Below are 13029 nucleotides of genomic sequence, written 5' to 3' on the forward strand. Positions count from 1 at the left end.
GTATGTTGATAGTGTCGTCGTTCAGCCACGACTCCGTGAAGCATAAGATGTTACAGTTTTGAATGTCCCGTTGATAGTTTAATCTTCCGCGTAGGTCATCTATTTTATTTTCCAAAGATAAAGGAAACCACACACTGCTCTTGATAGTATCACTGATCTTTAATAAGCTTACGTATCGGCCTCACCGCCTTCATCACAGCTTTTGTGATTTAATGATTTTTTTTGCACCCTTATGTAGACCTAACCCTAACCCTAACCCTAACCCAAACCTAACCCTAACCCTAACCCTAACCCTAACCCTAACCTTAACCTAACCCTAACCCTAACCCTAACCTAACCTAACCCTAACCCTAACCCTTATGCAGACCTAACCCTAACCCTAACCCTAACCCTTATGCAGACCTAACCCTAACCCTAACCCTAACCCTAACCCTAACCTAACCTAACCTAACCCTAACCCTAACCCTAACCCTAACCCTTATGCAGACCTAACCCTAACCCTAACCCTAGCCTAACCCTAACCCTAACCTAACCCTAACCCTTATGCAGACCTAACCCTAACCCTAACCCTTATGCAGACCTAACCCTAACCCTAACCCTAACCCTAACCCTTATGCCGACCTAACCCTAACCCTAACCCTAACCCTAACCCTTATGCAGACCTAACCCTAACCCTAACCCTAACCCTTATGCAGACCTAACCCTAACCCTAACCCTAACCCTTATGCAGACCTAACCCTAACCCTAACCCTAACCCTAACCCTAACCCTTATGCAGAACTAACCCTAACCCTAACCCTAACCCTAACCCTAACCCTTATGCAGACCTAACCCTAACCCTAACCCTAACCCTTATGCAGACCTAACCCTAACCCTTATGCAGACCTAACCCTAACCCTAACCCTAACCCTTATGCTGACCTAGCCCTAACCCTAACCCTTATGCAGACCTAACCCTAACCCTAACCCTAACCCTTATGCAGACCTAACCCTAACCCTAACCCTAACCCTAACCCTTATGCAGACCTAACCCTAACCCTAACCCTAACCCTAATGCAGACCTAACCCTAACCCTAACCCTAACCCTAATGCAGACCTAACCCTAACCCTAACCCTTATGCAGAACTAACCCTAACCCTAACCCTAACCCTAACCCTAACCCTTATGCAGACCTAACCCTAACCCTAACCCTAACCCTTATGCAGACCTAACCCTAACCCTTATGCAGACCTAACCCTAACCCTAACCCTAACCCTTATGCAGACCTAACCCTAACCCTAACCCTAACCCTAATGCAGACCTAACCCTAACCCTAACCCTAACCCTTATGCAGATCTAGCCCCACCCACATCCGTTCCACGCATCGAAAGGGGTTGAGGTGAAGGAAAAACAAGTGCTACCAAATATAACAATATACATTTCATAAATATTTGAATAAAGTGTGTAAATAAGACGTGTTAAACACGTCTGTAAAACCACAATGAGGACATAGACCTACCGAGCAAGTTTTCATGAATCATTGGTTACATCATACGAAAAACAGAGTAATCTTAAATAGGAGCATGTTCAAATTCACGACATAACATACATAGGTATTTCATCATTAAGACCTTTAGGAAATAATGTCTGGAGGGTGAATATCCCAAAACATCCCCTTTAACTCAGAGTATTATTAATATCTCCTCCCCTGTCTGATATCTTAACTTTCAAAATATAAAGGTAGAAATGTCATGCCTTAGGTCATTAAAATGTACTGCGACTGGATAATCCCTGTCGTTTCTCCTGATTGAACTTTTATGTTCACTGATTCTCTGTTTTAGAGAACGAGAGGTTTTACCTAAATAGCACAGCCCACATGGACATTTCATAATGTCCATTGGGAAATACCGGGACTTTCTACAAGCAACAACGATCAAGAAATGTCAGCGAGACACAGAGGACTGACTACCTGCTCAACCAGGTGTAGACATGGGAAGGCATGGGATTCTGTTGAATCTGACAATTAATCTTAATGGTTGTACAGTCGTCTCAAATAAAACTGTGAAGGACCTCGGCGTTACTCTGGACCCTGATCTCTCTTTTGAAGAACATATCAAGACTGCTTTTTTCCATCTACGTAACATTGCAAAAATCAGAAACTTTCTGTCCAAAAATTATGCAGAAAAATTGATCCATGCTTTTGTAACTTCTAGGTTAGACTACTGCAATGCTCTACTTTCCGGCTACCTGGATAAAGCACTAAATAAACTTCAGTTAGTGCTAAATACGGCTGCTAGAATCCTGACTAGAACCTCAAAATTTGATCATATTACTCCAGTGCTAGCCTCCCTACACTGGCTTCCTGTCAAGGCTAGGGCTGATTTCAAGGTTTTACTGCTAACCTACAAAGCATTACATGAGCTTGCTCCTACCTATCTCTCTGATTTGGTCCTGCCATACATACCTACACGTACGCTACGGTCACAAGACGCAGGCCTCCTAATTGTCCCTAGAATTTCTAAGCAAACAGCTGGAGGCAGGGCTTTCTCCTATAGAGCTCCATTTTTATGGAATGGTCTGCCTACCCATGTGAGAGGCGCAAACTAGGTCTCAACCTTTAAGTCTTTACTGAAGACTCATCTCTTCAGTGGGTCATATTATTGAGTGTAGTCTGGCCCAGGAGTGTGAAAGTGAACGGAAAGGCTCTGGAGCAACAAACCACCCTTGCTGTCTCTGCCTGGCCGGTTCCCCTCTTTCCACTGGGATTCTCTGCCTCTAACCCTATAACAGGGGCTGAGTCGCTGGCTTACTAGGGCTCTTTCATACCGTCCCTAGGAGGGGTGCGTCACTTGAGTGGGTTGAGTCACTGATGTGATCTTCCTGTCTGGGTTGGTGCCCCCCCCTTGGGTTGTGCCGTAGCGGAGATCGTTGTGGGCTATACTCGGCCTTGTCTCAGGATGGTACGTTGGTGGTTGAAGATATCCCTCTAGTGGTGTGGGGGCTGTGCTTTGGCAAAGTGGGTGGGGTTATATCCTTCCTGTTTGGCCCTGTCCGGGGGTGTCATCGGATGGGGCCACAGTGTCTCCTGACCCCTCCTGTCTCAGCCTCCAGTATTTATGCTACAGTAGTTTATGTGTCGTGGGGCTAGGGTCAGTTTGTTATATCTGGAGTACTTCTCCTGTCCTATCCGGTGTCCTGTGTGAATTTAAGTATGCTCTCTCTAATTCTCTCTTTCTTTCTCTCTCACTGAGGACCTGAGCCCTAGGACCATGCCTCAGGACTACCTGACATGATGACTCCTTGCTGTACCCAGTCCACCTGGCTGTGCTGCTGCTCCAGTTTCAACTGTTCTGCCTGTGATTATTATTATTTGACCAATACTGGTAATTTATGAACATTTGAACATCTTGGCCATGTTCTGTTATAATCTCCACCCGGCACAGCCAGAAGAGGACTGGCCACCCCACATAGCCTGGTTCCTCTCTAGGTTTCTTCCTAGGTTTTGGCCTTTCTACGGAGTTTTTCTTAGCCACCGTGCTTCTACACCTGCATTGCTTGCTGTTTGGGGTGTCACAAAGTGCTATACAGAAACCCAGCCTAAAACCCCAAACAGCAAGCAATGCAGATGTAGAAGCACAGTAGTCTGTCTGATATAAAAGTATGTCTGATACAGTAGTCTGATGGTTAGTCTGTCGTATACAGTAGTCTGACTCATAGACTACTCTATCAGACTACTCTGTCTGACACATTAGTCTTTCTGATACAGTAGTCTGATGGGGTAGTCTGTCGTATACAGTAGTCTGACTCATAGACTACTCTATCAGACTACTCTATCTGACACATTAGTCTTTCTGATACAGTAGTCTGATGGGGTAGTCTGTCTACAACAGTAGTCTGTCTGATATAGTAGTCTGTATGAAACTGTAGTCTGTCTGATACAATGATGGAGATGAAACTATTTTTAAACCCACTTTCAGAACATTTAATTATCAAATGATCAATATATAAAACACATTTATTTTGTGCTGCTGCTGTATTGTTACCTAAATGTAGGAGCACACAGCAGAAAGGTTACACAACCAGTTGCAATTTTAGCATGTAAATCTTGTGCATTCCAGCAACGCCACTACACAACACAACACTAAACAATACATTAATTGCACGGTAACGGTTACAAACGGTGCCCACAAACTATCAGGACCTACATTAAGCTGTCCCATCAGCAGAGTCCCATCAGCAGAGTCCCATCAGCAGAGTCCCATCAGCAGAGTCCCATCATCAGAGTCCCATCAGCAGAGTCCCATCAGCAGAGTCCCATCAGCAGAGTCCCATCAGCAGAGTCCCAAAAGCAGAGTCCCATCAGCAGAGTCCCATCAGCAGAGTCCCAACAGCAGAGTCCCAAAAGCAGAGTCCCAACAGCAGAGTCCCATCAGCAGAGTCCCATCAGCAGAGTCCCAACAGCAGAGTCCCAAAAGCAGAGTCCCAACAGCAGAGTCCCATCAGCAGAGTCCCATCAGCAGAGTCCCATCAGCAGAGTCCCAACAGCAGAGTCCCATCAGCAGAGTCCCATCAGCAGAGTCCCATCAGCAGAGTCCCAACAGCAGAGTCCCATCAGCAGAGTCCCATCAGCAGAGTCCCAACAGCAGAGTCCCATCAGCAGAGTCCCATCAGCAGAGTCCCAACAGCAGAGTCCCAACAGCAGAGTCCCATCAGCAGAGTCCCATCAGCAGAGTCCCAACAGCAGAGTCCCATCAGCAGAGTCCCATCAGCAGAGTCCCAACAGCAGAGTCCCAACAGCACAGTCCCAACAGCAGAGTCCCAACAGCAGAGTCCCAACAGCAGAGTCCCAACAGCAGAGTCCCAACAGCAGAGTCCCAACAGCAGAGTCCCAACAGCAGAGTCCCAACAGCAGAGTCCCAACAGCAGAGTCCCAACAGCAGAGTCCCATCAGCAGAGTCCCATCAGCAGAGTCCCATCAGCAGTCCCAACACCTTACACCTGGCTATCAGCGGAGCCATGTCTGGCAGTGAAACGGAGTAGCCTAGTGGTGAGAGCGTTGGACTAGTAACCGAAAGGTTGCAAGTTCAAACCCCTGAGCTGACAAGGTACAAATCTGTCGGTCTGCCCCTGAACAGGCAGTTAACCCACTGTTCCTAGGCTGTCATTGGAAATAAGAATGAGTTCTTAACTGACTTGCCTAGTTAAATAAAAGGTACAAAAAAAAATCAGCCTCATTTACTGCCTTCTTAAAAAATATAGCTCATATGGCTGACTTGTTTAAACAAATGTGGTTTCTACTGACAATTGAAATGTACAAACTATGGCATAAGGGAACGAGGAGCGGATAAGAGACAATCCATAATTTCGATTAAGACATAAATGAGCGAGCTAGGACGGACGTTGTCAATATAACTACTTGTTCAGCACTTTTTTTAAAATTATATACAGTATATTTACTGCACATTAGTAGAGTAACAAGCATTTCACAAATAACAATTGCACCTTGTTTGATTTAAAACAGTCAGTCAGTGGCATCCACAGGACAGACGACCAGTGGAATACTATCTGAACCACCAGGGTTGAAGAATGGATGGAGTTTCTCAGTGAAGGTACAGCCAGTGAAAGAGTAGATATGAGACCTGTCCTCCACATTGTAGAAGGAGACCTGTCCCTTCTCATAATCCACAAACACCCCCACTTTCAGGGGCTTCTCTCTCAGTAAGAGGGTGAGAGGGGAATCTGCATTAGCTGTGCACTCTCCATCCTTCAGCTCCACAGTCCAGTATCCATTATTAGGCATTGGTATAAAACTCTCATTCCTATTGATGGACTGTATGACCACCCCCAAAGTCCACTCAGTCTTCCCCTCCACCTTCACCTCATAGTAGAACTTCCCTGAGAAGCCCACATTTCCCAGGACACAGGACCAATTTGTAAACCTCTTCCCGTTGTCAGAGAGAACCTGATCTAGTTCTCCATGTCTCACTTGTTTCCCGTCATCAGACAGGATAAGTTTACAATGTGCAGTATCAGGGTCTAGAGTCACATCCACTGTGGAGAGAAACATACACTATGGTAAACACAATGACATCAACACCAGTGGTATAATATACTATGCTAAACACGATGACATAATGACATCATCATCAGTGGTATAATACACTATGGTAAACACAATGACATCAACATCAGTGGTATAATACACTATGGTAAACACAATGACATCATGACATCAGTGGGTATAATACACTATGGTAAACACAATGACATCAACATCAGTGGTATAATACACTATGGTAAACACAATGACATCATGACATCAACATCAGTGGTATAATACACTATGGTAAACACAATGACATCATGACATCAACATCAGTGGTATAATACACTATGGTAAACACAATGACAACATCACTGGTTATAAAACACTATGGTAAACACAATGACATCATGACATCAACATCAGTGGTATAATACACTATGGTAAACACAATGAAATCGTGACATCACTGGTTTAAAACACTATGGTAAACACGATGACATCAACATCAGTGATATAATACACTATGGTAAACACAATGACATCATGACATCATCATCAGTGGTATAATACACTATGGTAAACACAATGACATCATGACATCAACATCAGTGGTATAATACACTATGGTAAACACAATGACATCACTACTATTATTCTGTAAGTAAATCCTAGACACTCTATTTGGTATATTATGTTACGTTTCATATGGTATGTATTAATTTGTGGATGTCACAGAGTATAAAACACACCTGCATGTCTTCTGATGGTTTCAAAATCTGAAATATAGAGTAAGAGACTGTTGGTTATGAAAATGAGCAACATACTGATGGATATCACAAACAACTGTAAGTGCACATTTGTGTTGTTTAACCCAGACCTCAAACTATGAAGACCTATAATAATTTGAATCTTAGTGAACATATGGGGAGAAACACTGGCATATCTGACACCCCATACAGTGCCAGGAAGGTGGGGAGACCAAGAGCCCATTTGTTATACAGTATACGCACAGTATATATAATAAATCATTTTGACAGTAACCCTCCATAAATTCATTCATAAACCTTTTTCTTTTCAATATGTGATAGGAAGCTAAATGTGTTTTTTTTGGCTACAGGAATGTGACTGAAGAAGTGAAAAAGTGAAAAAGAAACTGATTGATAGTTTGATGGGATAGTCAGGGATGGTAGAAACAGCTTGAGTTGCCGTAGCAACATCATTGAAACTGCGCAGAAGGGAGTTGTACTTCAAATACAGCAGTTCAGTAACATCAATAATTAACTAATATTTGTTTTATTTAACTTCTATTTAACTATGCAATTCAGTTAAGAAACAAATTCTTATTTTACAATGAGGGCCTACCCCGGCCAAAACCTCCCCTAACCCGGACGACGCTAGGCCAACTGTGTGCCGCCCTATGGGACTCCCCATCACAGCCAGTTGGGATACAGCCCGGGATCAAACCATGTAGTGACGCCTCTAGCACTGAGATGCAGTGCCTTAGACCGCTGCGTCACTCGGGAGCCCACAAGCTGACAGTTCCCGAAAACAGGCACTAGAATTAGTTTACATGACTTATTTGTTTATGTTTACATGACTTCTTTGTTTATGTTTACATGACTTCTTTGTTTATGTTTACATGACTTCTTTGTTTATGTTTACATGACTTCTTTGTTTATGTTTACATGACTTCTTTGTTTATGTTTACATGACTTCTTTGTTTGATTTCCCACCGTTTTATAAGTCAGAAGACCATCCAGACCTTACTAGGACCATGTCAACATCCTCAGTAAAATAAACGTGTATTTGCCTCCCTCTGGTGGTAGAAAGTATCACTACATCCATTTATTTTACTTCACTGCAATGTTACTTCAAAGGGGCAGTCCTTGGAAAAACATTGTTTAATTCATAGTTCTTTATTAAACATTTTAGTCTAGGTGTTCACTGCCAAATGTTTTTTTTTTTTTTTAAATCAGCCGTGCAATGATGGGCTGCTCCTTCACACAACAACTCCTTTGGCAGAGGTCCCCTAAAATGCTACTTTAATGAACTACAGATTTCAGCAAACAAAGAAAGGCAACACAATTACACAGGACAAACAGGTTCACGGTAAGAGTTTAAGAATTTACAAGTATCGACTGATAGTCGGAGGTACAGTCCACACACACTCATCACCACTCAACTCCATTGACAAAGCTAACATTTATAAGCCATCATATACAGTAGGTAACAAAGCCTTAATACTTACCCAGCTGAGAAGTCAGGATTTCTACAGATAAACACATACATATAGTCAATTAGACACGAGGGGGAATCAACATGTGTTAGCTACCTCTCTAGTCTACACTCTAAAAATATTGTTCCTGTATGATCTTTTAGGATAATATAAGGTTTAAATTTTTTTTTTTTTAAACCTTACGGTTAATTTAAGAACCTATACTCTGCCATCAGGTCGTATTTTATTTTGTGTATTTTACCCCTTTTTCTCCCCAGTTGATAGTTACAGTCTAGTCTCCTCGCTGCAACTCCCGTACGGACTCGGGAGAGGCAAAGGTCATTTTTTCAATTTCTTCCGAAACACAACCCAACCAAATCACACTGCTTCTTGACACAATGCCCACTTAACCCGGAAGCCAGCCGAACCAATGTGTCGGAGGAACCACCGTAGAACTAGCGACGGTGTCAGCGTGCACTGCGCCCGGCCCGCCACAGGAGTCGCTGGTACGCGATGGGACAAGGACATCCCTGCCGGCCAAACCCTCCCCTACCCGGACGATGCTGGGCCCCATTGGTCTCCCAGTCTCGGCCAGCTGCGACAGTGCCTGGACTCAAACCCAGAATCTCTAGCGGCACAGCTAGCCTGATGCAGTGCCTTAGATCACTGCGCCACTTGGGAGGCCCGTCAGTTCATTTTGAACCTTTGTAGACTTAAGGGGTGCTTTGAAGAACCTTTTCAAAAGAGGGGTTTCGTTTTGGAACCAGTAAGTGAGTAAAGGGCACTCGTGTGTATAATTCAAATTGAGAACATTGGCATTATGGGTTAGCTAGGACTCAGGTAAGGCGTTACAATACAGTTTTTTAATCACTATTACATGAACTAAGAAACCTTCTACTATATACTCTTTTGTTTTCTAGCCTATGAAATTACCTGTGGGGCCTTTGTCTGGCAAATACATTTCTGTTGTTACACTATAGAAGCGTTGGATTCCCTGTTTTGTAGTTACTTTGGAAGCGCGTCTGATGGCGACATCACATGACTGGATTACGAATTGCCGTTATATTTGACAAAAAACGTTGCTGAATGGAACGCTGACGAAAGGTTTATGAACGTCATCCCTCATCAGACCGGAGGTAAAGAGGCGAACATTTCATCGGACCGGAGGTAGAACTAGTGGCGCTCCTCAACTGTAAATGAATGTTCCCTGTGACAGTGTTAGCGGTGGCTAAGATGAATGTATTCCATGAGTAGGAAGCCACTCAAGAAATGGGGAAACATATCAGATGATTTAATGAACGATACCTGAATGCAATGGGAAGGCCTGAAGATACCATGGGGAAGGTTACTCAAAGCAAATTGGTGCCCACCACCACTCAGGTTGTCACAGGTCTCCATACCACACAGTCACACATCATGGCTGACCTGGGATCCCCATTGTTCACCACGTCTGTTCATACTGCACAGGGCCAGGGTCAATATACTGTGTAGTATGTTATAACTACCACCACATACAGCTCTGTTCATACTGCACAGGGCCAGGGTCCAAGTAGTATGTTATAACTACCACCACATACAGCTCTGTTCATACTGCACAGGGCCAGGGTCCAAGTACTATGTTATAACTACCACCACATACAGCTCTGTTCATACTGCACAGGGCCAGGGTCAATATACTATATTATAACTAAGGACTACCACCACATACAGCTCTGTTCATACTGCACAGGGCCAGGGCCCAAGTACTATGTTATAACTACCACCACATACAGCTCTGTTTATACTGCACAGGGCCAGGGTCAATATACTATATTATAACTAAGGACTACCACCACATACAGCTCTGTTTATACTGCACAGGGCCAGGGCCCAAGTACTATGTTATAACTACCACCACATACAGCTCTGTTTATACTGCACAGGGCCAGGGTCAATATACTATGTTATAACTACCCCCACATACAGCTCTGTTTATACTGCACAGGGCCAGGGTCAATATACTATGTTATAACTACCACCACATACAGCTCTGTTTATACTGCACAGGGCCAGGGTCAATATACTATGTTATAACTACCCCCACATACAGCTCTGTTTATACTGCACAGGGCCAGGGTCAAAGTAGTATGTTATAACTACCACCACATACAGCTCTGTTTATACTGCACAGGGCCAGGGTCCAAGTACTATGTTATAACTACCACCACATACAGCTCTGTTCATACTGCACAGGGCCAGGGTCAAAGTAGTATGTTATAACTACCCCCACATACAGCTCTATTCATACTGCACAGGGCCAGGGTCAATATACTATGTTATAACTACCCCCACATACAGCTCTGTTCATACTGCACAGGGCCAGGGTCAATATACTATGTTATAACTACCCCCACATACAGCTCTATTCATACTGCACAGGGCCAGGGTCAATATACTATGTTATAACTACCACCACATACAGCTCTGTTCATACTGCACAGGGCCAGGGTCAATATACTATGTTATAACTACCACCACATACAGCTCTATTCATACTGCACAGGGCCAGGGTCAATATACTATGTTATAACTACCACCACATACAGCTCTGTTCATACTGCACAGGGCCAGGGTCAATATACTATGTTATAACTACCCCCACATACAGCTCTATTCATACTGCACAGGGCCAGGGTCAATATACTATGTTATAACTACCCCCACATACAGCTCTGTTCATACTGCACAGGGCCAGGGTCAAAGTACTATGTTATAACTACCCCCACATACAGCTCTGTTTATACTGCACAGGGCCAGGGTCAATATACTATGTTATAACTACCCCCACATACAGCTCTATTCATACTGCACAGGGCCAGGGTCAATATACTATGTTATAACTACCACCACATACAGCTCTGTTCATACTGCACAGGGCCAGGGTCAAAGTACTATGTTATAACTACCCCCACATACAGCTCTGTTTATACTGCACAGGGCCAGGGTCAAAGTACTATGTTATAACTACCACCACATACAGCTCTGTTCATACTGCACAGGGCCAGGGTCAATATACTATGTTATAACTACCCCCACATACAGCTCTGTTTATACTGCACAGGGCCAGGGTCAATATACTATGTTATAACTACCACCACATACAGCTCTGTTCATACTGCACAGGGCCAGGGTCAATATACTATGTTATAACTACCACCACATACAGCTCTATTCATACTGCACAGGGCCAGGGTCAATATACTATGTTATAACTACCACCACATACAGCTCTGTTCATACTGCACAGGGCCAGGGTCAATATACTATGTTATAACTACCCCCACATACAGCTCTATTCATACTGCACAGGGCCAGGGTCAATATACTATGTTATAACTACCACCACATACAGCTCTGTTCATACTGCACAGGGCCAGGGTCAATATACTATGTTATAACTACCACCACATACAGCTCTGTTTATACTGCACATGGCCAGGGTCCAAGTACTATGTTATAACTACCACCACATACAGCTCTGTTCATACTGCACAGGGCCAGGGTCAAAGTACTATATTATAACTAAGGACTACCACCACATACAGCTCTGTTTATACTGCACATGGCCAGGGTCAAAGTACTATGTTATAACTACCACCACATACAGCACTGTCCATCATAGGTCAACTCACAAGGCAACAAAGTTTGTCCTAATTACCACCTCTTAGTGTACCACTGGGTGACCCACCACACTACAGGTTCTTTGTACCCGTGTTTAAGGGTGACCCACTAGACTACATATCTTTGTACCAGTGTTTAAGGGTGACCCACTAGACTACAGGTTCTGTGTGCATGGCTTTGAACATGCTATCGAAGACCGGACCGAGAACAGCAAAGACAGGCTGTACCTTTTGGAGAAATTCACCATGGGGCAACCCAAATCAAATCTTGGCTCAGCTCCTTTGTCTTACTGACGTTGAGGGAGAGGTTGTTGTCCTGTCATCACACTGCCAGGTATCTGACCTCCTCCCCAAGGCTGTCTCATTGTTTTCAGTGATCAGGCATACCACCGTCTGCAAACTTAATGATGGTGTTGGAGTTCTAAGTGGCCATGCAGTCATGGGTGAACAGGGAGTACCCGAGAGGACTAAGTACGCACCCCTGAGGGGCCCCCATGTTGAAGGTCAGCATGGCGGATGTATTGTTGTCTACCCTCACCACCTTGGGGCGACCCGTCAGCAAGTCCAGGATCCAGTTGCAGAGGGAGGTGGTTCAGTCCCAGGGTCCTGAGCTTAGTGATGAACTTGGAGGGCACCATGGTGTTGAATGCTGAGCTGTAGTCAATGAACAGCATTCTCACGTAGGTGTTCCTTTTGTCCAGGTGGGAAAGGGTAGTGTAGAGTGCAATAGAGATTGTGTCATCTGTGGATCTGTTGGGGTGGTATGCGAATTGGGGTGAGTCCAGGGTGTCTTGAATGATGGTGTTGATGTGAGCCATCAGCCTTTCAAAGCATTTCAAGGATATTGATGTGAGTGCTAAGCGGCAATAGTCATTTAGACAGGTTACCTTGGCGTTGTTGGACACAGGGACTATGGTGGTCTGCTTGAAATATGAAGGTATTACAGACTGGGTCAGGGAAAATATCAGTAAAGACACTTGCCAGCTGGTCAGCGCATGCTCTGAGTACGAGTCCTGCAAATCCGTCTGACCCTGCAGCCTTGTGAGTGAAAAACCTGTTTAAAGGTCTCACACACATTGGCTACCGAGAGCATGATCACACAGCCGCCCGGAACTCATGGTTTAGTGTTTCT

The 13029-nt window shown here is 44.2% G+C and overlaps 1 protein-coding gene across 2 annotated transcripts in view; it reads right to left on the minus strand.

Moving 5' to 3' along the window:
* Positions 1-5391: 5391 nt before the first annotated feature.
* LOC118966035 (butyrophilin subfamily 2 member A1) overlaps positions 5392-13029 on the minus strand; it is a 28737-nt gene continuing 21099 nt past the window's right edge. For both annotated transcript variants that reach the window (XM_090181760.1, XM_090181755.1), the window contains exons 10-12: positions 8272-8292; positions 6773-6799; positions 5392-6028 (exon numbers count right to left, since the gene is read on the minus strand). In XM_090181760.1, coding sequence (XP_090037886.1) covers positions 5499-6028; positions 6773-6799; positions 8272-8292 — 578 coding nt within the window. In that variant the 3' untranslated portion in view covers positions 5392-5498. The remainder of the gene's footprint in view (positions 6029-6772; positions 6800-8271; positions 8293-13029) is intronic.

Source organism: Oncorhynchus mykiss, chromosome 1 (assembly GCF_057628025.1).
Source record: "Oncorhynchus mykiss isolate SJ-2025 chromosome 1, ASM5762802v1, whole genome shotgun sequence".
NCBI classification, from domain to species: domain Eukaryota; kingdom Metazoa; phylum Chordata; class Actinopteri; order Salmoniformes; family Salmonidae; genus Oncorhynchus; species Oncorhynchus mykiss.